Source organism: Leptinotarsa decemlineata, unplaced genomic scaffold, assembly GCF_025532065.1.
Source record: "Leptinotarsa decemlineata unplaced genomic scaffold, Ldec_3_MD MMD2_tig00078422_RagTag_RagTag, whole genome shotgun sequence".
In the NCBI taxonomy this organism is placed as follows: domain Eukaryota; kingdom Metazoa; phylum Arthropoda; class Insecta; order Coleoptera; family Chrysomelidae; genus Leptinotarsa; species Leptinotarsa decemlineata.
In genome coordinates, this window is record NW_027412747.1 from 2,331,159 (window position 1) to 2,357,134 (window position 25,976).

Here is a 25,976-nt window from a genome sequence, read left to right on the forward strand (position 1 = left end):
TAAAACTATAACTCGTATTTACCCTCACGTCAAGTTGTCTATTCATTAATTAGGTGCGGTTCTGAATGTAAATAAATATAAATAGCGTTGACATATAACTTATATATAAATTTTGTTACTCTTCCAGATGTGACATATTTTTCATTGTCGTTTATTTCAGTGTTTAAAATTGACCATTTTCAAAATTTTAGGGGTCTATTTAAATGGAAATTAGATTTTCTACAACTTTTATTCCATGAGTATTATTAATTAGGGAAGCAGATTAGAAGATAGTTGATGCTGAACCGCCAAGAAATGGCAGCTTACACTAAAATGGGGAAAATCGCCAATATTGAACAATCGATTGCGGCCAAACCGCCTAACCGATTTTAATGTTTGTGGTACTCTTCGACGAAGACTTCAATGCTTTTCAATTTTGAATAGCATGAAATTTTCTGTACAACAGATGGTTTTCGAGTTATTTGTGGAAAACTGAAAAAAGTCGAGGTTTTTTGGCTCTCAAAAGTTAAGCTCACCTCCTGGGATGGTGCAAACTCAGATTACATGTATTTAGGACCAAAATAAGATATTAAAACGATTTCCGACTTACCGCGATTTAATTAACACAAACCCCCCTATTTTGAGCTAATTTTCCTGGCCTATTTGTAAATTTTACGTTTCAGTGTTCATGTGTACTCCAAAGGCTGTATCCTATGAGATATTTTCCGATAGTAACTGTTTTATGTGATTTTGCACATCATCGTCACTATGAACTGCTTTAAGTGATTGTAAATCTGGAGTTGACATAGGAGAGATTTGATGATCGTTCGATCGTTGAAGTCATTCGACATCATTTACCTCTGACAGTAATCAAGTTCTTCAAATTTTTGTTTCAACTCACTTTGAATTATAGTTTTCGCGGTGTGTGATGTAGCACTCTCTCTGTTTTCTATCCTCCAGTTCTATTCCTCCAGTTTTGGCTGATATTGTATTATTATCGGCTTCTCCCGAGTGCTGATTGATCACTTAGGCGACTGATTTTAATATAATTGACTTTCTTTTGAACTCCATTGAAGTGTCGTCTACACTAGGGGCCGTTCAAGTATCACGTAGTACAATTTCTTCTTCAGGTTCCAAGCTCAAGTACGTCTGCATCTTCCGCCTGGTCTTCGCGAAGATGAAATTACACGATATCCTTTAGTTGTTCAAGTATATGGTGGACCTGGAAGCCAACTTGTGACGGAAAGGTGGAGGGTCGATTGGAACACTTATTTGACTGGTCATAAAGACTTCATTATTGCTCAAATTGATGGAAGAGGATCCGGCGGCCAAGGACATGAAATTCTTCATAAAATTTATTACAAGTTGGGTTCCATAGAAGTTGCCGACCAATTAGAAGTGACTGAGTAAGTTCAATATTTCAATATGTTTCTCAAATTTGATAATAAGAATGAATTCGGTGAAAAATATTTCCGACTATATCAAGAGCTACGTTATATTTATAATTCACCTAACCCCTAGTTTATAATAATGCAAGGTAAGGTAAGGTGAGGTAATGCACAGAGGTGAGGTAAGGTATCCATTTTTACGTTCAAGAAAAAGTTAAGTATGAAGAATTCTCATAGTGTTTATAGTTGTGGTAATTTTTTCGTTGCCAGGAATGCATAAACAAATATTGACATTTCATTTCCATAATCTTGACAGCAGCAATCATTCGTATGAAATAAATAATAACTTTCATTTCTATAATAATATGGAAGACGCACATTTTATATCAACAATAGAACAATAGGTACCCAATAATTTATTATAAGAAGGATGAAAAAATTTAAAAACAAATTAATGAAGGAGATGTCATGGCAGGTGATTGTTAAAGTAGTAGGGCTAGAGGAGCAATGTCAAAGGCGATAGATATAAAGTTTTAAGAGACAGATATAACAAAGAAAAAAAAAGAAGTGGCTCAGTGCGGAAAGTCTGGTACCGAAGCAACTGATAGAAGAGAATGGCCTTTAATCAGGGCAATGTTATTTTTGGATGACCACATACAACCCAGAAGAATATATATGTATATTGAATACTGATCTTAATTGTAATTTTGAAGTTTATTTTTTTGTAGGACCGAAAGTAATGTACCCAATACAGGCATTAGTTCGCAGATAAGCTGTGCATCGAGAAGCACAAGTATAATTGAAAAGGATGAAACAACTCGGGATCCACTCCCCATTATTGTTGATTCCCATGCTAGTGAAGCACAAGAAAATGAAGGCTCTCGGTTTGAAGTTGAAGTGATAGAAACTTCCGAAAGTGTAAAACCACTCGAATCTTTCAAAAACACGTATTCAAATATTGAAAAAAGAAAATGGAAAGAAGATATTTTGGAAGTTGTCACAAAAATTACTAATTCAATTACTACCCAGCCAAATAAACAAACAGATTCAGACCTAGCCTTTGGGGATTATGTAGGTTTAGCTTTCAAAGACGTTACAAATAGAAAAATAAAGGCGAAACTGAAAACAAAAATTACATAACTTATAAATTACTCCTTATGTAATGACTCACTAGGTTTTCAACTAATAATTTTTGTTACAAATTTTATATGATACGCAGTTTTTGCTTTCTTATACTGTTTTATCTTTTTCTTGATATAGAATATTTCAAATTTTTGGTGATAGATAAATTTTAAGTTCTTCTGATATAGAATATGTTTGAAATTTTTATATGATTTTCAATTTATTTCTTGTTTTTTTTGTGTTAGGTAGGTACTGCATTTTTGTTTTGATTATTTTGCGACAATAAGAATTTGAGTTCCTCATGTATTATTTATTAACTTGTCACAAACCTAGAGAGTAGATACAATATTTTTTGTTTATAGGAATATAAAAAAAACAATTGGGAGAATAAAAATTTTTATGTAAAGATCAAATTTAAATATTCTTTCGACAAAGTAATAGAAATATCACTTGAAAATGAATTATAATGGAAAGACTAGAACTCACTTGGAAGTGAAAAGTGTAATACTTTACATAATAAAGGAAACAAAATTTGTAAATCGCATCAGTGACGAGTCTCAATCGTACCTCTGAAGATATGGGTATATTGTCTAGGCAGCTCTCCTGTTTCAGTAAGAAAGTAATCTGTTAATTAATTTCTCATTTATTGGGCGTATTTTGCTGAATTATTGTTTGTAAATAGACGGCCTACTGATTTTAATTCATCTGATATACCCCTCCAGTTCCCAGGCAGTAAAATACCTTCTGAATATTTTGTATATGTAAATTCACGTGGTGCATATAGTTTGTTTCCTGTCAGTAATTCTGTTTTTTTTTAATTGTGGAAACACAAGCCTTGACTACATCGACACTATTATCTAGTTCATTCAGTATAACCCTTTAATATTTGCCAACGAGCATCCAGAATTCCGAAAGCATTTTCAATAGTGATTCGAGCTCTTTGCAGTCGAAAATTAAAAATCAATTTTTCATCTGACAAGTTACTAACAGGATATGGTTTCATTATATATTTTTTTAAAGGAAAAGCATCATCTGCAACCAGAAAATACGGCATCATTATGTTGGTTTCATCAATATTTTTCAGTTGAGGTATACTGGCTTCATCATTTTCAAATAAATACCAAATGAATCTTTGAATACACCACCATCACTTGACATCCCATATTGTCCGAAATCCACCATAGTGAAGCGATAGTTTGCATTACAGGCAGCCAGTAAAACTAAACTATGAAACTTTTTATAATTGAAAAACATTGAACCTGAATTTGCCGGTTTATTTATTGCCACATGTTTTCCATCTAGAGCACGAAGACAATGCGGTATATTCCATTTTTTCTGATATCCTTTTTCAATGCTCAGCCACTTGGCTTCAGTCATTGGTGGTTTGAGATATATTGGGGCTGAATTTTTCCACAGAATACCGCTAATTTCCTCAATAATTTTATGGATTGTGGTATTTAACAAATGGTATGCCCACGCTACCGACTGTTGCGAAGTTTCTTGCGATAAATAGCTGATTTTTTTTTGTTAGATACATACTTACAATTTCAACAATTCACTTCACTATAGTGTTATAGCCAATTTCTTTTCTGGAGATATCGATCCATATCTTTTTTTAACCCTTGTGTGATTGACATAAAAAACCTTATATTGACGCGATAATACCCGGGTACCTCAAAATTAATAACACATTTAAGAGTAAAGTATTAATTTGTGGTGAGTTTGGTGGTAGGTATATATTTGTTACATTGAAACCACTTGGTATACCTATTTATTTATTTTTACGTACGCCACTCTTCATCAACTCGGTATCAGCGTACATTTGCAAGTTGAAACTTCTCTGAGTAATACCTAACAACGCTGCGCAGCACACGAGACTACGCGACAGGCCCGTCTTCAAATCGTTAGTTGATTTGAAATTCATATTGAGTGAACAAGTGTCAGTACTTTTAGTTGTTAAGTAGTTAGTTAAGTATGGCTGATAGTGAAGCTGGTCCAAGTAAACGGTGTATTTCAAAACCAGTGTAAAAGAGGCCGTGGTATGTAGACACATATTCACTTTTTTTGTTTATGGGATTTGGCATAATAAAGTAGAAAGATAAAAAGAAATAACAAAAAAATATCTAGATGTGTGTGTGTAAGAGAGGGAGAGAGTGTTTGTGTGAAAAAGTTTTATTTCCTAAAATATGTTTTGAACGGTATGAGATGTTAATTTCAAATTTTATAAACAATAAGAGTGTATAATTGGTTTTATAAATGTGTGCAGTGTAATTTGGTCTTTTATAGGCTTACTAAAGCTGAATTACATGCAGCACTAAAAGAATCTGATGAAGAACCGTTTGTTGCTTCTGATAAGGACGATTATATTCCAGAACCAGCAGATTCAGAATGCGAGGAATCTGATGTAGAAAATGAACCTGTAATTGAGCAAGAGGAAGAATATGATTCGGATGAAAGTATTGAAGAGGAACCAGCGCTCACACAACCTGTAGTTTTTGTAAGCAAAAATGGTACTCAGTGGCATGATACTCCACATCCACAAGCTCAAACACTTAGTCGTAATATCTTGCGTCAAAAAGATGGAGCAACAGCTTTCAGTGCTTTGTTTACGGCTAAAGAAATTCTTAAAACCAACAATGCTAAACAAATTCAAAGGTACAAAGCTTCTGAACGACCATCACCAAAGGTTTTCAAGCCATTTACTGACAACGAATTTGAAGCATTTTTAGGAATCCTTCTTGCAGCTGGTGTACATAAATCTAATAGGGAACATATCACTGAAATGTGGAAGACGGATTCCTTACCTCCTTTTCGTGCGGCTATGAGTCGGGATCGGTTCAAAATGTTTATTCGATTTGATAACCAAAACACACGTGCTGAACGTGCAAAAATCGCTCCAATTCGCGATATCTGGACAATGCTGAACAGGAACTTGGAAAAAAGTTATAAGCTATATGAATGCATAACAGTTGATGAACAATTGTTTCCTTTTAGAGGACACACACCCAGTACATACCTTCGAAACCGGCAAAATATGGCATAAAAATTTATTGGGCTTGCGATGCTTCCAATGCTTATCGTTTACAAGGTCAAATTTACTGTGGGAAGCCACCAGACGGCAAACGCCAAGTTTGCAACTGGCTCATAACTTGATGTCGTGTGGTTTGACGTTAGTGGGAACCGTAAGGAAAAACAAAACGTGTTTGCCTCCTAATATGCAGGCGTCTAAAGATAGAGCCATTTATTCAACTAATTTTGCATTTACAATAGAATTAACTGTATGTTCATATGTGCCAAAAAAAATCAGTAATCCTCTTATCATCAATGCATATGACAGACGAAGTAGAGCAAACGGCCACTGCAAAACCAATCATTATCAAATACTACAACCAAACGAAAGGAGGCGTCGATGTGATGGACAAGCTATTGACGGAGTATACAGTCAAACGCAAAACAAATCGCTGGCCATTAACGTTCTTTTACAAAATGGTTGATGTTGCTGCCTTGTGCGCATATATAATATATATGGAGCACAACCCAAGGTTTAGATCGACTGATAAGCGACGGAAATTCCTGAAAGATCTTGCAAAGCAGTTATGTATTCCTGCTATAGAAAGTCACGTTACCATTTCTAAAGTGGTTGCGAAACCTTTTGTACGCAGCTCAATGGAAATAGTACTTGGTCGGCACATAATCCAACCAGTTGTCAGGGATGAGCCATCTCGTGATGATTCTGGGCGTATTCCTGTGGTTGGTAGTTGCACTGCCTGTCGACAATTCAATCAAAGACAACGTAAAACCAGAAAACTGTGTCAAGTTTGCACAAAACAGGTTTGTAATGAACACTCTGTGAGCAAGGCAATATGTGAAACCTGCACCCAACAGGACAATTAGCTTAGGGTCGATTTAAATTGTATGTGTCAGGTTTGATTTACATTACATGTTTCTCTATATGTATTTTCTATCAATATAATAAGTTCATCTTATTGTGTGCAGAATCTATAAAAGTACCCGGGTGCCTACAACGTCATTAGAAGATGTAAGAACTTCAGATCTTATATCTTCTAGAACGCAAGTGTGTTTTCTCAATGCTTCAACTTTCTGACCTGACCTTTTTGTGTACCTTGGGAGCTGTCTGACTTGTCCATTCAGTCCGAGTCTCCAGAAAACACTGCAGCCTCTTGGGCTTATTGCCATCTTCTCATGACACCCATTTCATCAGTCTCGTTCTCTGTACTAGTTTGTTAAGGTTCCGTGTTGAATTTTCGTCATATTCTTCTGGGCAAAATTTTGTACATCCATATATTGCCTGCCTCTTGTGATTCAGTGCCTCACATTCGCATAAGATGTGTAGAGCTGTTTCTGTCCCTTCATTGCATAATCTGCACCTGAGGTCTCCGTTGTACAGCCCCATTTTATTCAGATGTCCTCTAAGCGGACAATGACTAGTTAGTAACTCTGTAATTATTCAGAGCCGATCCCTATTATATTGGAGTAGTTCTTCGGTTCTTTTCTCGGACGGTTCCCTAATGAAGGTTCTACTGTGATGACTAGTCATCACCCGAAATTTGGGAAGCTATCCTGTAATGTATATGTTATCCTGCAACGTGTTGTGATTGATCATATTCATCTATATAGTCTTCGATTTGTCGATTTCCATTAGTTGGGCTGAAGTCTCTGGAAGGACTAAGACTGCATCGAATTTCATAAGATGACATGGGAATGCCATCAACAGCAATTGGTGTTCGTTTCGAGCAGCTATTTTGTACTGCACCGACGCTCTTTCGATTGAACTCGGTCCAGCTATTTTCAGATGGGTGTATGTTGATTCAAAAATTTGTTTTTCGTTAGTTTTGTTGATTTTCAAAGGTTCTAAGCCCGTGTTTAAGTGTCGCGTACCATTGTACGATTTTGTGATTTCAGGCAAGATAATCAGCCATTTGTAGGTGCCATTCAAACTGAAATATTTGAAAAGTCTTTCTTTCAACGTCCTAATGGTAGCCATAGAGGCCTCAGTTATGTATTATAGTTATTAATTCCATGTATTTACATCAAAGTTTGAAATTCATTGTGATCGGTTTGTAGATTTTTTTGGCATAGTTTTGTATACCCACTTGTGATGCACTATTTGGAACCTTTGGTGTAGTAACGAATATTACGGGAGTTTCTTCCCAACACTAAACTGTTATTTTTAAAACTTCGACACGACACGACACCTCTTCAAGAGGAAGATCAAACTGATATTCTTCTTGAAGATGATCACTGGCTCCAAAAATGTTTTGGTAGTCTCTTCTCCCGTTTTCGATTTCAGCGGTTCGAGTTCACACGAATTTTGAAAAACAGTCTATGACGACTGAAATGAGTTTGAGATTTTAATTTTGGTGAGCATACGACCTCATCTCAGCCCAGTCTATATGCTATAAATCAACTATTCCTTTGATACTGGTATGACGTCGAGAAATTTTTTTCTAATTGGTTTATGCAGTTCACGGGCGAGTTGAATTTTGTCTTTGGAAGCCATAACTGTACGTAATCCTGTAGAACAATTCGATTCATTACATTGGAGAAAGCTTTGAAAATTTTTTGTTAATGATGAACTTCAAATTTATAACATTCAAACAGACTGTAGTTATTTGCAATTCGATGTTAGATCGAAATCAATCCCTCCGATAAATCGTTGTCGATTCGTTCGAAATCAATTGAATTTCTCATGCAACTTTCGAAACTGTTCTGTGGCGTTTTGATTCGTTTAAAAGAGGTCGGCGTTAACTGTTTGTATTTTTTTATCAAATTCAATACCTAACTTACTAATCTCTTGATGACTGTGTTGACGTATTCCTTCAGATTTTGCATATAATTTTGTACTTTTTTCGTGAACTCAATCATTTTCTCATGTTTTTTTTCAAAAATCATCCACGCACTCTTTGTTGACTGCATCTGATGAGTTCGTAGGTCGTTTCACATTACACAATTTTAAATTATCAAAATCCATGTCACCATCATGTGTATGTAGCAAACCTCCACCACTGCCTACTGATGACGTTGCAGGATGATTTCGCTTCATATTGGTGCGGAATTTGTCGATAGTCCTGGTGGAAATGTGACACACACATATATGATTCTGGTAATATGCGTTTTTTAATATGGTTTCCCGAATATAAATGACAGTTTCAGTTTGTCGAAATCATGCGAAATTTTTCATGCGACTAACACGACAGAATCAGACACCTTATCTCGCTATATTGTTGATATTTTCTTGGAGAGATGCTCGTGTCAATTCTGCATTATTTTCCGTGGCATATTACGATGCAAATTATATGCAGCATCTTTCAAAGCTATGAGCAGCTTCAATCTATCGCATAACTCATTTGGTTTGTTTCAATATATATACTTGAAGGGCTTCTCATCATATATCCAACGATGAGTGTCGATGGCGTTCGTCTGTAGAATGCTGGAACCAACTGCATGATTGCTGACTAGATTATCGTAATTCTTACGTAGTGTTTGAGTACGGAACATGGGTCTAATTATTTTGAACCGTTTCCATTTTTGAGTTCCCTTCATGAATCCTCTGACATTCAGGTGGACTTGTGTAACCTCTGAACGATATTTATAAGAGGCTTGATCCTCTTTATTATATATAGTCTTCAGATTCATCGAGGAACATCAAATCATATAGTCCTAGTTCCTTTGAAAGAGAGTTCTTCAGATGATATATTTCCACGTTTATCAAAGTCAATGTACTTTCTACCGAGGTTCAATTTTGAAGAGGAGTCGTCATAAACTGGATCATATATTTTATCGATTAAATTGTCATTAGACCAGTGTGGATATTGTACTGTCCTCTAAAATATTTTCTATTGATGATGGTGGTGGTGGCAACTCACGGAATTCCTTATCATATTCGTAATCCTTTTATGTTTCAGCATCTACCGATGTTTTAGAGATTTCAGCTAAATTCTTCAGTCGTCCCGATATAGGTTGAAAAATCATTTGTAATGACAAGTCCTCTTCAGACTTTCCTAATTTCAGAGCTAGATACCTTTTTTTTCTTATACTTTTTGAAATTCAGTTAATTTTGTTCTTGCACACAACATCGACTTATTTACATCGACATATTGACAAATAACGTTTTCATCTCTATTCAAACACACTCCTGAACTTATTCAAGCTTTTTCGATTTCGCCCCGCATTCAAATAACATTTTTTGACAATGATAAGAGCTCCATACTTGTCGCGCCAACATTTGTCACACATTCTCTTGTATTTATAGAAAGACATATCGGGGAAGACGTGTTCATCGAATACATGTTTCAATTAATTGCTGTCTTGCTGGAACAATACAATCATGTTCTAATACGTCTAACACAATGTCCAATGTTTTTTTTTCATAACTCAGTTTGATCCCTGAGTTATCCTTGCCGGTTGGTTTTATCCCCAACTTCAACTCCTAGTCATGAATTTAGTTTCAATCCCTAAATTATGAGTGGATTTTCACTCGCTAATTGTCGTCTCTCACTGTAAGAGTTTGAGATGTTCCACACCGATTACTCCCTCATTCCTAAATTCTGTTTTATCTTGAATGGCCCTTTATATTTTTCGACTGATTTCTTACTGCTTCCATCATTTTTGAAATTAGTTACTTTTACGAGCACCCAATCTCCTATTTTGTAAACCGGAGCTGTTGTTCGTCTCATATTGAAAATTTTATTCTGCCTTTCACGATTTTCCTCCAATCTTTTTGCATCATCCTGCCTCAATTTGGTTACGTCAATCGCTGGAGGTTCGTGTACATGAGTGACATAGCGGTCATTACCCAAGTTCAATTGAAACCCAACTAAAACTTCACTTGGTGTCGTCTGTATTGTTTTATCGAAGGTACTATTGATTGCTGACTGAACGAGTCGACCATAACAAAAATGTATTTGTTGCCGTTTCTACTTTCAATAAATGGACCAACATGATCAACATGGATTGTATGAAAAGGACGAGGACATTTATGAATGGAAAATAAAAATCCTGGCTTTTTCCCCGCGGGCATTTTATGGTACCGGCAGTGTAAGCAAGACTTAATATATTTTTTTACAAAATGTCGCATTCTAGGGAACCTATATCGTTCCTGCAACCTGTGAAGAGTTTTCTCTACAGAAAAATGTCCCAAATCATCGTGATCAGCCTTTACTATCTGCCATCGACAGTTTTTCGGAACAAGCCAACGCCGACCATACTCAGTAAGCTTGAAAACTTCTCCTGCCCTTAAATCATAATTATAAATAATATCTCTACTTACATCACCTGACTCCAAATTTTCTTTAATTTTCACAATTTCAGGGTCTTTGGCTTGAACAGCCGCCAACCAATCACCTTCAGATATTTTCATAATAATATCTGTTTGTATACTTTCGCTAGTTACGCATGGATTACGACTCAAAGCATCCACGTTACTCATTTGATTTCCCGATTTGTGAATAATTTGAAAATTATATTCCTGTAAAGAGAGGGCCCATCTGCCAATGCGTGGGTTTATATTTTTTTTTTCAATTGTTCCACGAACAGCATCACAGTCAGTTCTGATGATAAATTGCCAACAACTCTAATTCGAATGAATGAAATCTTTTCTCGCTCTCGCTTGTTTGCCGACTATAAAATGACACTGGATGCTCTCCCTTGTCGGTTATTTGCATCAGAATGCCACCGATTCCATCTCTAGTTGCATCAGTATATACAACGGTTTGACATTTTGCATCAAAAATAATCAAAACGGGTTTATTAATCAAAATATTTTTGAAATCCTCAACAGTTTTTTAATGTGCATCCGTCCACAGCCATTGACTATTTTTTTAACAATTTTGTTAGTATACTAGCTTTTTGTGCAAATTCATCAATGAACTTTTTAAAGTAACTCACCGAACCCAGGAACGGACGTAATTGATGAATGTTTTGTGGAGTAGGAAAATTTTGTACAGCTTTTACCTTATTGTTACCAGGACGAATACCTGATTCATCAATTTCATAGCCTAGAAAGAGTAAACTGGTTTGTAGAAAGGAACATTTGTCCAAATTTAACGTTAAATGATTTTCCTTTAAAATTTGGAAGACATTTTGTAAAGTTTCAATATTTTCTGCCTTAGTTTTAGTTGCAATCAAGATATCATCGGGGTATATTATAATTTTATCAAATCTTCTATACAAGGGAGAGGAGATTGTTTTGACGTACGATCGTTTTATCGTCCGTATTTGAGTTACACACAAGGCTTGCACTAAGTCTTGTGTCAAATAAAAGGAATGCGAAGATAGCACAGACAAGTGTTTATTTCAACTGTTCTCTACAAAGGTTCAACTTATACTAACTTAATTTTAAATTTACAATATCGAACTGAGATTTGAGCAACTTACTATGGTAGGAGAATAATTCAGGGGTGGAGGCACCTCATTGGGTAGACATTTGAAAAGGCCCACCCCACAGATGAAAAGATTCACAGATGCCAACCTTTTCAGTTGCTACAGCTAGATGGAAATATTCATGAAAGAAATATTACAGAACCAGACTTAATCCTTTGTGTAATATTAGAAAAACCCAAGAGAGCAAATACAATAGGGTCCTTTCATAATTCTACTAATTTCAAATATTTCTCTAGATTTGTGATGGATTACGTAGCAATAGATAAGCTGGCCATTTCTAAGCTTTTAAGAATTTTGAGGGATACAATCTTAGGTATAAAATCTAATTAAAATTCAAATGTTTAGAATTTCGAAGTACTAATCTTACGGCTTGGTATTTTATAACTCAATCTCGTTAAAAGGCGCAATATGATAAAAATAATAAAATGTGAATTTAATAAAAATTGTACTATCAATATAATAATTGAGATGAGACTCAACAGAAATTTTTCTTTAATAGTGATTTTGTTAAGTTCTCTATAGTCGACACACAAACGTTTTTCATTGTTTTCTCATCTACCAACAAAATAGGACTAGCAAACGGAGAACTGCTTTCGCGAATTATTCCTGCTTCTAATAATTCAGACACCAACTTTCTGACTATTGGTTTTTCACTTTGTGCCAACCTATACGGATTTTGTGCAACAACTTTCGGGTGACAAAGTTGAATTTTCATCAAGAACTTTTCAATACCCTTAAGTGATTTGAGAGAAGAAGCTACACAGTCACTATTTTCACGTAACAGGTCGTTTATCTCTTGATCAGAGTGAATCGAAATTTATTAAATATTTTCAACTTTTTCTAGAGGTTCCTGTGCATAACTGAATGTTAGGTCTTTGCCTACTCTTTGGTAATTGATTGCGATGTTTTCAGTAAAATTTCTACCAACTATACACTGACAATTAATTGACAAAGAATTGATAACATAAAATCGACAAAGCAATGTTATCTGATCGATTGTTACAGAAGCCTCGACAATCTCGTCTACCTTCGTAATGTTATCTAAAAAATCTGATAATAATGCAGGAACTGATAGTTTGCACACTTTTAGTCCAAGCTCCTGTGCCAATTCATGTTCCAAAATAGAACAGTCACTACCAAAATCAATAAAAGCCAAAAAGGGAAGTGTCATTGATTTTAATTTTTCGATAGAATTTATCTTCATTGGAACTCTCGATCATATAAATTTTTTGTGGTTTTTCTATGAACTTCTCTGATTTTACCTCGGTCTGTCTTTTTTGTGAGTAACAATCGGCTTCGATATGACCTTTTCTATGACAAAAATTGCACTTCCTTATATTATAACTTCTACACTCGCTTCTTTTGTGTCCCCGTTTATTACAATAGAAGCATTTAATTTGAGTGCTTTGAATTTTTAAATTTTTATCATTTCTCCCAGCAGGTTTTGGCTGTTCTAATTTGATATTTGAAGTATTGTTATATATTTGTTTGTGACTTGGCCCTGACTCAGCATATGTTCTGTCCCTCAAATAACTTGCTAAAAGATTGAGATCTGTAATATTAGCTGCTCTCACAGCCGACGCAACCGTGTCATCCCCGATTGCGCCAACAATGAGTGACACTTTATCAGCGTCTGAAAAATTCACTTTCAATGCTTCTATTTTAGCTAGATGATCGAAATGAAAACTGTACAATGATTCCTCCTCAAATGGTTTGTGATTCGCAACTTCCAATTTATGGGTGTTCCTAACAGACTGAAATGTGGTAGAAATAATTTTTTTCCATTCAGCCCACGAATAATTCGCCCAACCGATTTCCGTTTGAATATAATTTTGAAACCATTGTGATGCAGTATATCCAAGTTTACTCAAAGCAATAGTTTTTGTTGTATTATCGTCCCATTTAAAACATGTTGCATGTTGATCCACAATACTTAACCAGCCTCTAACCGAATCAGACTTTGGGTCAAATTCAGAAATTGTAGAAACATTTTTCGACTCACCTCTTTCACAAAAATCAAAACAGGTGCTTCTTACCCTGGACCTCCGACCTTTACGTTTACCCGATTTCTCTCTATGTGCTCGTCGTTTCGGTTCACTGCTGCTAGACGACTCTCCAGAACTTGATGAAGATGAAGATTCTGAGGAACTCGACCTCCTACGGCGTTTTGTTGATCGCCGTCCTGCCATCTTCAAACATTCAACGTGGAGCGTAAGAAAAAAAAACGACGTAGATCCCACTTCTGAGATGTTAGGAATGCCTCACTGGCTAACAACGATATTGAAACACTTATAACACCACCAACTTTATAACATTTATTATTCTATTCAACAACAATGTCAGTTTCAGACTGCCCCACTTAAACATATTTCAACCCACAAAGGAATGTATCATCCTCTTATGTAAACCTATCAGGTGATATTCAGGGCTGTCCCATCCAGTACTCCCAACAAGGGCTGTACAGAGCTCTGATCCTAACGCACTCCCTAATAGTAGTTACTATAGTTTATAAAGCTGGTAGTAAAAATGAATTTCAGAATTACCATCCCATCTCTGTAATAAGTAAGTTCGCAAATATGTTTTAAACATACTTTAAAATATCGATTGGTTGAATTTTTCGAATTCCATCATGTCATAACAAAAAAACAATTCTGTTCGATACTCTGAAAGAAATTAGATTTTTAATTATGGAATATCATTAACGTTAGGTTGATGCTGGCCACTTCCTTGTACTGATGAGAGGCCAAATAGCCCGAAAATGTTGTGCAAGTGTGTCAGTTCCTATAATTGAAAATTGATTCCAGTCATGAATTTCAGAAGTTTCTCTTCTGATTATTTATTGAATGAATTTGTGCAGATATAGTTGTGGCCTTGAAGTATGTGTCCATAAATTTCGTTTCTGTTACAAACAATACTCTCTAAAAGCTTCATATCTTTATCCCTGTGCCAAAAATCTAAACCCGTCACATCTACCCAAGTAATGGCCTAACTCATTTGTAACATATTTGTCTGATTCTGTATGAATTATATTGTTTCACTCCAGAAGCTTCAACGAAATCATAATACAATTTAGCCAAAGCCTGATTAGGCAAAGTAAAGTCTGTTAAATCTGGTTTATTTTTTCAGTGCTTAGACAGCTGCATCGAATATTTGTGTGAATAAATTTCAATTCCTCTCAGGTTCTCCTTTCAAAAGCTTGAAATAAAAAAATTGTTGCAAATAACTGTCCGCTAACTTTCGTTTGCGGTCACACTTGAGGAGGCTATTGTGTAGTGAAACACGCGTTGCGGTTTTGTAAACTTTGCAGTGGAAATATCAATTATCTGATAATTCCGTCACATATTCAAATATTCAGGAATTCTTTGTTGACGTTGATCGATCCTGACCACGCTCCATTTCACCTTCAAATTTTCAGTAATATGTTATCTAATTTGATCGAATCGGCCGATACTTAACAAAAATCCATAACGTTTTCAAAAAGCACTTCATATGATATCGACTTTACTTTTTTTTTCAATCAGTTTGAATTTCTGATATTACCCCATTTACGAACGGATCTCAACCTATCCAACCAATTCTGATTCAGATTTTTATTTGAATCTAATTCATCCAACCAATCCCAAACGACTTTAGATTTCTTCAAAACTTTCAAACCCATAGGCTTCACTTTCCATTCATCCCGACTAATCGCGATTCCAACTGGGAATCAACGAAATCATCTCTTCTCCACATATCTCTACCCAGTTTGACTTTTGGTAACCATCCGACCAATACCAATCGAAAATTAGATGTTTTTACCAGCTTCAAATCGGTCGAAATCAATTGCAACCAGGCCTGTTATACAGTCCCCTTTTTTAACTGGGAACAAAAGTTTTCTATTCTGGGGAAATGAAATAATTTTTTTTCGGTTCAAGAATATTAGTGATTATATTTGAAATGTTGACAATAAACAAGAATTGTCGAATTTCGTTTTATGGCTCTACCGCCTTCATTTCGAATAACATAAAAAAGAGTGTATTTTAGACCACACGACTGAAATAAAACTTCCCCAGCTCCAGTGTTACTATTTTCCGGGTTAAAAGGCAGTGGATTTTTAGAATTTCTTCTTGACGTGTCGCTGGCACGATTGGCTAACTTCCTCAGAGGTTTATAGATCTTGAGTTAATATATCCGATGACTGGATATTACCGCTGCGAAACGTGTATTTATATTAAACTCCTCAGGTAGTTTGGTGTGTTAATGCCTGTACATGGTTTAGGTAAATTACGTAAAGCGTGCTCATGTTGATTCATATAAGTAGTCTGGTGTCATGAAAGCTGTACCTAGATTTGTTGAATTGTCAATCACATTCGTTGACAGCCGTCATGCTGTTTCTTATTTTTGAACTTCTCAAAATGGAATTCCATTTTCGATTGAGGCTCACTGCTTCTTCTTTTCTGATGGCATTATCCGTTTGTTAGTGCCTCCCGTACCAGTCAGCTATGGTATCCCTGGTCGGGGGCAATGAGTTTCGTGTTTTCGAACTGAATTCTGTGGTTTCCTTCCCTAAGTGCGTGTTCTGCCACATCTGAATCATCCGTTTGGCTTATTCTGCAGTTTGTTTCATGCTCCATCAGACTTGTTTCTATGGATCTTTAATATTAACAATAAATTACACGAAAAAAAAACTTTCGAAACAGCTACTTTTCATTCAGTGTGTACTCCAAACATTCCCTATGGAAGATGGAAGATAGAATAGTAGAAAGCCAACACATTTCTTTCCCATTGTCTTCATTATTTCACCAATACTACAAGAACATTTGTAACACGAATAAATCAAGCACTAGTGGTATTACAACCTTAAATTTAAAAAAAAATCAATGTTTAAGTCGTCAGCCAGTCGTTTGCCAGTGAAAATCTGGAAAAACTTTCAGGATTATTTTAGGTGTTCTTTTTTTAATTTCATCACATATAAGAGTCTAAGTATTCGGAGAGTATCGTATAGTTTGATAGTATTTTCAAGGAATTGGCCGATACTTGATGAAAATCTATAACTAACGTATTCAAAAAACACTTTATTGTGAGACTTTCACTAAACAGTTTCACAAAACACGTATTTCGTCATACAATGGCTTCTTTGGGAGTGTCTTTACTGGATATTTTGGCTTTTGTTACCCTGTTTTTATGCACGCACTAGTATATGAATTCCAGTCGACGCTATCTGCATCTCATTCTAACCTATATCTATTACTCTCTTTCTGTGCATGACTGTGCACGAATGAGAGCAAGCGATTTTCTACTTTATTCCATTATTTCCAACTTCTATTCATCGGTTTTATATAAAAGTCTCATGGCGCAAGACTATATTCTCAAGCGTTCTAGGCAAAAAATGCGTTTGAAAGTGTGATTCTTTTTGTATATGTTGACCGATGAAACTGTAATAAAATCTGAATCACGAACGCTAGCAACGCGATCGAGACCTCAAACGAAAGTTGCTGAAAAACTATAACGACGCTTCTACGAAAAAAGCCCGATTTTCTCATCTGAACAACTGAAAAGGCAATTTTCTCATAATATCGCGCCTTTTCCCTGATTCTAAATTTAATTTCATCTTAAAAACTGCCACTATTCAATAGTTTCAGATTCTCTTTGTAGATCAATTGAAAGTATTTAAAATACCAGACGACACATGCTATAATATACTACGTCAAATGTTGTATTTAACAAGCATTCAGTTCATAAAATTCATATATTCATCTTCAACATATTAATTTGGAAATGTTACTTTCATAAGAGTTATGTTTCTTCCCGTATATTTTCTTGGGTTTTATTAAATGATTAGTTCAATTTATCCTGACTATAGGATGTATTAGCAGTGTGTTTTTTCAGATATTTAAGAGATACTCAACATTTCATTGATAAACGACGTGTGGCTATTTGGGGCTGGAGTTATGGTGGATTCGTAGCATCCTTAGCATTAGCAAGTAGTAAAAACGTATTCCAGTGTGCTATAGCAGTATCACCAGTTACCAACTGGAAACTTTACGGTATGTGCACTTTCAATATTATGAAATTAGCTTGATACCTAACCTAAAAACAAATGTCTATTTTCAGTTATAGTAGCAAATGTTTATAAATGAAATTATATCAACAGCCAACTGAAACATCAGGAATATACAGTGCGATCGTGGATAGCCCCCTCCTCTGAACTTCTGAAAGGGGCAAGATATCGAAGTCGTGAGAAATTTGTTTGGAAATTTGTTTGCAGTACTTTATGGTTGAAGAACCAGTAGGCGCCGAGAGGTCGCTGTCAATTTTTTTAATGGAAAAAAGGATCATCTGACATATTTCAATTTTCTATAAAATGATCTTCGTATTTTTTTTATTTCCATACCCGGTTGCAGAGTTATTGATGTTTAGATTTGGAACTAGATATTTTGCAACTCCTCCACCACCCTATGTCAGATTTTTGAAACAAATGTTCATTGGGAAGAACAATAAATTAGTATCGCCTTTTGGAATAGGTAACTGTTGATTTCAAGGGCTTGAAACGATAGCATACATTTCTATGAAAGCATTTTGTATCATACCCGGCATTATTTTTCATATATGCAAAAAAATTCAGTGTCATTATTTTTTGGATTTGAAGGCTGTGGATTTTTGGAATTTATTCCTGACGATTCGCTGGCGCAAGTGGTTAGCTTCTTCATAGATTTATCTTGGGTAATTTCCTATAACTGAAAATAACGACAGGTGACTCGTCACTAAAATTCATTGACCTTTTTCTATCTGCCGTAATGTGTTTGCAATTCTTGAACTCCTTAGAATGGGACTCCACATTCGATTGAAGTTAACCGCTTCTTTTCTGTTGAAATTATTCGTGTGTTTGTGGATCTCTTTCACCTCCTTGCCTTTCGTGACAGTCGACTATGGTATATCTGTGGTTTCCTTGACTGAGTGCGTGTTCTGCCACAGCCGACTTGTCCGTTTGACCTATTCTGCAGTTTCTTTTATGATTCTTCAGCCTTGTTCTCATGGATCTTCTGGTGGTTTCGATGTATACCTTCCCACAAGTGCACGGTATGCGATAAATTCCTGCTGCACTCAGTGAAGGAAAACAAAATACTTTTTATGCAGTTTCGATTTGCAACTGAACATTAACTCACAAAAGTACATTCTTCTGTTTAGTTTCCGTTTATAGAGGAAAAACTTATGTCTTTCGAGGTATTACTTGATGGTGGTTAAAGAGATCATTCTCGAGAGCAACTGTTGTCGTGGACTGCATGGTGCTATTCAATATAGACGCAAAGATTTCTATCTATTATCTACATTTGGCCTTGACGTAAGGAAAGGATTATTTTTATTTTCACTCTGAAAAGATCTGGCGCGAACCAGTTTTGAAAATTTGAATGAAATGAAGCGAATTATCAGTATCGGAAGTAACACTTGTCAAGCTAACACAATACTCTCTGTTACTATGGTTACAAGGTGTAGATTCTCAACTACATAGGTAGTCGACCATAAAAAACCTAAAATATATTTAAAATAGAAATGTATTATTTTGGAATATTTTGGTAAAATTTTATTCAAAATACGATTCACTTACGTGAACGACGCATAACAAACTGTTACCTGTGATGTTACTAGTGTTACCTGTGAAAATTAACTCTAGAGCTGTTTCAATCGTCATTTGGATGCAAAGTTATGAATTAGAATTTTTCCTGGTTTCCAATCCATGCATCAATGATTCAGTGACTGGTTACCCAAATTCAAAAAATAATGGTCATTGTATATATAATTGGAATACCCTCCGAGTTTTATTGCTAGAGAAATGTGGGCTTTTACAGCTGGCGTAAATATTTGGTTGGTTTTCGATTTTTTCGTGGTTTTCTTCAATTATGATTTCGAAACGTTTCAACTGCAACTGCGGTAGTCATCTTCAGTGGCGGGTCGAAGTACTCTTCTTGACATTTCAATCAAGTTTCAGTTGATAGGTCGGCGACTATTTTTTTTTTTCATCAAAATATTGGAACATCTAGAATTCTTGATGATAGAATAACTTCACATACAAGTGAAATAAAACTAAATGAAAAATCATGCGCATCAGCACAACATTCTATAGAAACAGGACATAAACCAAATTACTCTAATATCAAAGTTTTGCATACAGAAAAAATATTTCTAAACCCCTTTTTCTTGAAATGATTGAAATTAATAAGTCTTCTGTTTGTATGAATAAGAAAACTGACATTGATAATCTCAGCAATATATACAGTAACTTACTGGAACTACATCAAAAACATGATGATAATGAAAATTGTATCAATCAATAACTCTTTCTCAAAGTCAAAGATTATGAAATCATCATACACATTGAAAAATGACATTTATGTGAAGGTATGACATTTGTCAAAACCAAAAAATCTTATACATGTTCAACCTTCTCCGTCAGTTTATATGTTCAAGTTATTGTTTTTAACTCATTTTTACTGTATTGTTTTTGGATGACAAAAAAACCAACAACGCAATAAATTATATATATATATATATATATATATATATATATATATATATATATATATATATATATATATATATATATATATATATATATATATTATATATTATATATATATATATATATATATATATATATATATATATATATATATATATATATATATATATATATATATATATATATTATATATATATATATATATATATATATATATATATATATATATATATATATATATATATTACAATGTAGGTTTTCACGGATGGTAGAATATGATGTGTTGTTTTTCCGGGTGTTCATCCGTTGTGTACTATTCGATAGTCGACGTTTCGCCATCATCTCAGATGGCATTATCAAGACGAGTTACTGATTCGCTTCGAGAGGTGTAACTAACGTCGACTATCGAATAGTACACAACGGATGAACACCCGGAAAAACAACACATCTATTTTTCTTCAATATACATCTACAGAGTGAGGACTGTACTATTCTCCTAGTGAAGTGAGGTCCGTATATATTTTTGATTGTTTATAATAATTTTTTAAGGTAAACAAAAAAAAACACAATGATGTTGTGAACATTTTTTTTCCTCATTTATTATTATTTAATCGTTCTTATGTCGATAAAAAACATTTATAAACTGAACCAAATAATTTGTTTATAAATCTTTTATAAAGAAATGGACTATTTCAATATTTAAAAAAAATTTTCAACTTTATAGGAAACTGTCAATTATGATTTGAAAAAAAATTCTTCATAATAATATTAATTGTTTTCAATCGTTTTTTTATATGTCTACTGTATTAGTTAGGACATTTTTCATTTTCTAAGATCATAATCAACAGTTCTCTACAAAATAATAAAAAAAATTCCATCAACAATTTCATTGTTTATTCACTCAATAATTTGTTACAAACAAATTCGCAACAACCAAGAGCATAAAAATATCGAAGAAATTTTTTTTCCATTATTTATTCAATTTTGAAAATACACGTGCTGCAAAAGTTGCACCAGCTGATCCATTTGTTGACTTTAATGCTTATATAACTTTTAAACTATAAGAGATACGACAATAAACATTCAGATCATTTTAGTAGATAATTAAATTATCTTTCAAATGTCATTTTGCATATATTTTTTAGTAATTGTTAATTTGTTGTTCTATGCATTTGTTTATAAAAATTTCCTCGGGTTTTTACAAATATTCAGGCTCACAGCTCAGTATATAATGCGAATTTGGATATTGAACTTCAGACCAATTTTGTTATCGAGATGAAGGTGAAAATAATGACTCTGATGATGGAGATGAGGATTTCAAATACGTCATGGTCACTGATCAACAAAAAAGAAAGAAGTCAGCTCATCAAAAAATTAATAACGGAATCTTCGGAGCAGATTCAGACTCCGAATCTGAAGAAAACACGGAGCCAGATGAGACAGGAGAAGAAGAAGAAATAAAAGAATCCAGAGATCAAGAAGAAGAAGATGAAGCAGAAGAGAAAGAAGAGCAAAAGATCGAAAATCTCTCGGGTGAGAAAAGAAAAAGAATAGCACGTTCACTTTCAAACCTAGATATTGCAAGTACATACTTCAAAAACTTCCTACCCAAAAAACAAAGGAAAAGACGAAATTAATAAAATAAATTGACTGCTTTATTATTCTTGATATAATAATAACGAATATTATCGCCGCTAATTGTAATGTTACGATTAAAATTTTATATTTGAAAGGAATAAACTGCTTTCAGTTATATAAATATCATATCTACTCAACAATATTATTCTTACCTCGTGTCCTTATATTTTTTAATGAAATTTTTGCATGTCTAAAGCATTTTTTCAATTACGAACTAGAATTCAGTGAAATAGAAGTAAGCAATTAAGTAGGTGGGAATATAATAATTCCCAAAATTTTTCGAAATTCATCAATAGCTTATGAAAAAATGAACAAAGATAATTCATACTTTAACAAAATTGCTCTGAATTCGTATTATTTACTGAGCTGTAAGCCTGAAAAGTTGAAAAAACTCGAGAAAATCGTTAATTTTCATTAACAAATGCCTAAAACAACAAATTAACAATAAATAAAGAATATATTCAAGATGACATTCAAAAGATAATTCAATTATCAATAAAAATTATCTGAATGTTCATTGTCGTATCTCTAATAGTTAAAAGCAAGTATATTTTCAAAATTGAATAAATAATGGAAAAAATTGTTTATGGCATTTTTATGTTCGTGGTTGTTTTTGTAACTTTTATGACTTGAAAAAAATGAAGCTAAGAGTAGAATTTGTTTATAACAAATATTTTAGTTAATAAACGATGGAAGTGTTAATGAATTCTATTCTGTTATTCTATAGAGAACTGTTAATTATGATTTTAGAAAAGAAAAAAATGTCCTAACTGATAATTTAAACAGTAGATATATAAAAAAACGATTATAAACAATTAAATATTATTATTGAGATTTTAATTTTATATCATAATAATTGACAGTTCTCTATAAAGTTGTAAACAAATTTTTTAAAACTTTGAAGTGGTCTATTTGTTTATTAAAAAATTATAAACAAATGTAGATAAAAATTATTTGTTCCAGTTTATAAATGTCTTTCATTGATTTAAAAACGATAAAATAATGATGAATGAAGATAACATTTTTGTACAACATTATTGTGTTTTTTCTTCTTTTGTTTACTTTAAAAAATTATATATATATATATATATATATATATATATATATATATATATATATATATGCATTAGGTGCATTAGGTTCATAGATAAGAACAATATCATCATCATACGTGATCAACGTTTCCAGAATATATCGGCAATCTTCTAAGCTGCCTTCTTTCATTTCTTCAGGAGATGTGAATTTGTTTCTTCAATCTTTGAACAAGGTGATGTCGCATATAATGGCCCAATCAAAAAATGGTTTGAAGTCAGTGCATCAGAATCTGGATCAGTTGATACGTGCGTCAGTGGTCGGGCGTTCAAAATGTTCTCTATTTCTGTGAAGGCTGTCTTCACGATATATTCTTGGGGATATCTTTCCCTTAAAATTTATTTCGAATGTTTCTTGATGGATTGTATCAAACGTTCCCAGGCGCCACCCATATGCGGTGCTAACGGTGTATTGAATGTCCATTTAGCATTTTTCAGTGTGCAATATTTTTGAATTTCCTCTTGGTCCATATTCTGAAGATTTTCTGCCAGTTCCGCTTCCGCTCCTTTGATGTTGGTTCCATTATCGCTAAAAAAAATTCTGGGAAACCTCATCTGCAACACAATGCAACATGAATGAATCCATCAGTGGTCATATCTTGGGCTATTTCTAAGTCGACAGGTCTTGTAATCATACAAGTAAATATTACACCATATCATTTGTCGCGTGATCTTTTGACAGTTATTTCAATTGGTCCAAAATAGTCCACTCCGGTTTTGATAAACGGCCAGACAGTGGATTCGAGTCGACAAATTGGCAATTATCCCATTAGAGGTATTTTTGGAGTACCTACTTCTTCTGTTTCAACAAATTTGTCAATTTTCCCAACAGTTTCGAACTGCTTGGCGAAATTTGGGAATGCAATATTCTTGGAGTAGATTATTGACAACTGTTTCTTGACCATGATGGTGATGGTGATGGTGATTTCATGTATGGCATTCAATATGACAGGTCTTTTGATGTTTTCATTCACAAACGCATTATCAATTCTTTCATAACATTTTATCAGTCCTACGGTTTCATCAAATGAATAATCAAATATGTACAATTTATTTGACAGCGTCAATTCTCCCTTTCTTTCGAGAATTAATATTTCTTCAGGGTATGATTCAAACTGTACCTTTTTCCATAACTGAATGTTTGCTCTGTCCAATTCCAGTACATCAAGTTTCCTAACTTTTCTGTTTTTTCTGCAATTATCCACGAATCTGAACATCCATGCGTTTGAACGTAGTTATTTTTGCCATTTTGAAAAATGTTCAACTTATGGATTTCACTAAGCACAGTCTTTACGCAAAAAAAATCTTTCCATGTTTCTAATTCTGTTTCATCGAAACATTGCTTGATCAAACAGTCTTTTCTGCAAACATCTTCTTTCGGCCAATATTCAAAATATTTCCATAGAAAGTCAGGACCATTTATCCATCTGCTTTCAGCTGAGAAATTCATTTTACCATTACATTTGGTTGATCTGCAACGTTCTGCTTTGACGGAACATACTTCCACTCAAAAACATTGCCTTATTCTTGTATTTCTCCAAGGAGTTGTGCAACGAATATTTTAAATCGTCTTGCTTCTGAACATATCCAATGGATCACGGTTTGTGAATCAGTCCAATATAACGTGTTTGAAATATCGATTTGTAGAGATTTGATCAAATGAGAACCCAATCTAGCTCCCATCAATGCAGTCTGTAATTCCAGGCGGGGTATTGATAAAGGTTTTAGGAGTGATACTCGAGTTTTGGCATTCACGAAGCAAACTTTCACATTTTCGTTTTGTTCCCAACGAATGTAACCTACAGCAACGTAGGCGTTTTTAGAAGAAGCACGAAAAATGTGAAGTTGAAGAGTACTTTTCTCCCTTTCCATCTTGCAAAATTGTCGTGGAATTTTGAAGTGATGAATACTTTTTAGATCGTTAATCTATTCTGTCCATTTCATGTACAAGTTATCAGAAATGTCATCATCCCAGTCGATTTTACTTCTCCAGATATCTTGGAGAAATATTTTACCTTTGAATTGAAGGGGTTATATTTTACCTTGTACCATGAAATTTGCTAAGAATCCTAGGGGATCAAAAATCGACATCACCACTTTTAAAACTCCTCGAAAACTTTCGAATCCAATTCCATTCTGAATACAGAAACATAATATGTAACAATCATGCAATCTAGATTCCATATCAATTTTGTGACCATATCCTGGGAAAATCACAACTACGGTTGCTGAAACCTTGCAAATTGAACAAAATTAACGTCAACGACTTCAGCATCCCTGAACATGAGATGACCCAGTATTCAGATGAACTGGACAAACTTCTGGATACCATTATAAGAAGAAACACACATTTCATTCATAAGTTACGATTTTTCATGTCATGTAATAAATTTGATCTACTTATGTCATCGATGACATCGTAATGATATTCATTCACCTATTTTATTGAATCCCAGCCAAAAGGAATCTTGCTTAATCTGAAAGGGTTATATTTTTAGGGGTGACTAATTTTTGGAAAAGTTTTTGGCTTTCTACTACTCCATCTTGGTGATAGGGTGAATTTTTTTTGTGTTATTTTCGTTTTACATTGAGCGATTTCATGAATATTATATGGTATTGTATGATATCACTATTTTATTCATCATAACGTGTTCTAACACGTAAAAACGACTTCATTTATATATGAAAATTTAAAATGTTATCTTCTCTGGAATATATATGAACCTATGACTGATACAATTTCATCCGACTTCAATCGAACAAATAGTACTATATTTCTTCATATGATACTACAATTTCAATTAGTGCAACACCGAACCTACTTCTCGCTCAAGACAAATCATCAATAACTGCAACAAC

The 25,976-nt window shown here is 34.0% G+C and overlaps 1 protein-coding gene across 2 annotated transcripts in view; it reads left to right on the top strand.

The window, feature by feature from the left end:
* The window catches only part of Dpp10 (Dipeptidyl peptidase 10), a 264,426-nt gene that overhangs the window by 220,240 nt on the left and 18,210 nt on the right, over positions 1–25,976 (top strand). For both annotated transcript variants that reach the window (XM_074185976.1, XM_074185977.1), the window contains 2 exons: positions 1,110–1,385; positions 17,760–17,917. In XM_074185976.1, coding sequence (XP_074042077.1) covers positions 1,110–1,385; positions 17,760–17,917 — 434 coding nt within the window. The remainder of the gene's footprint in view (positions 1–1,109; positions 1,386–17,759; positions 17,918–25,976) is intronic.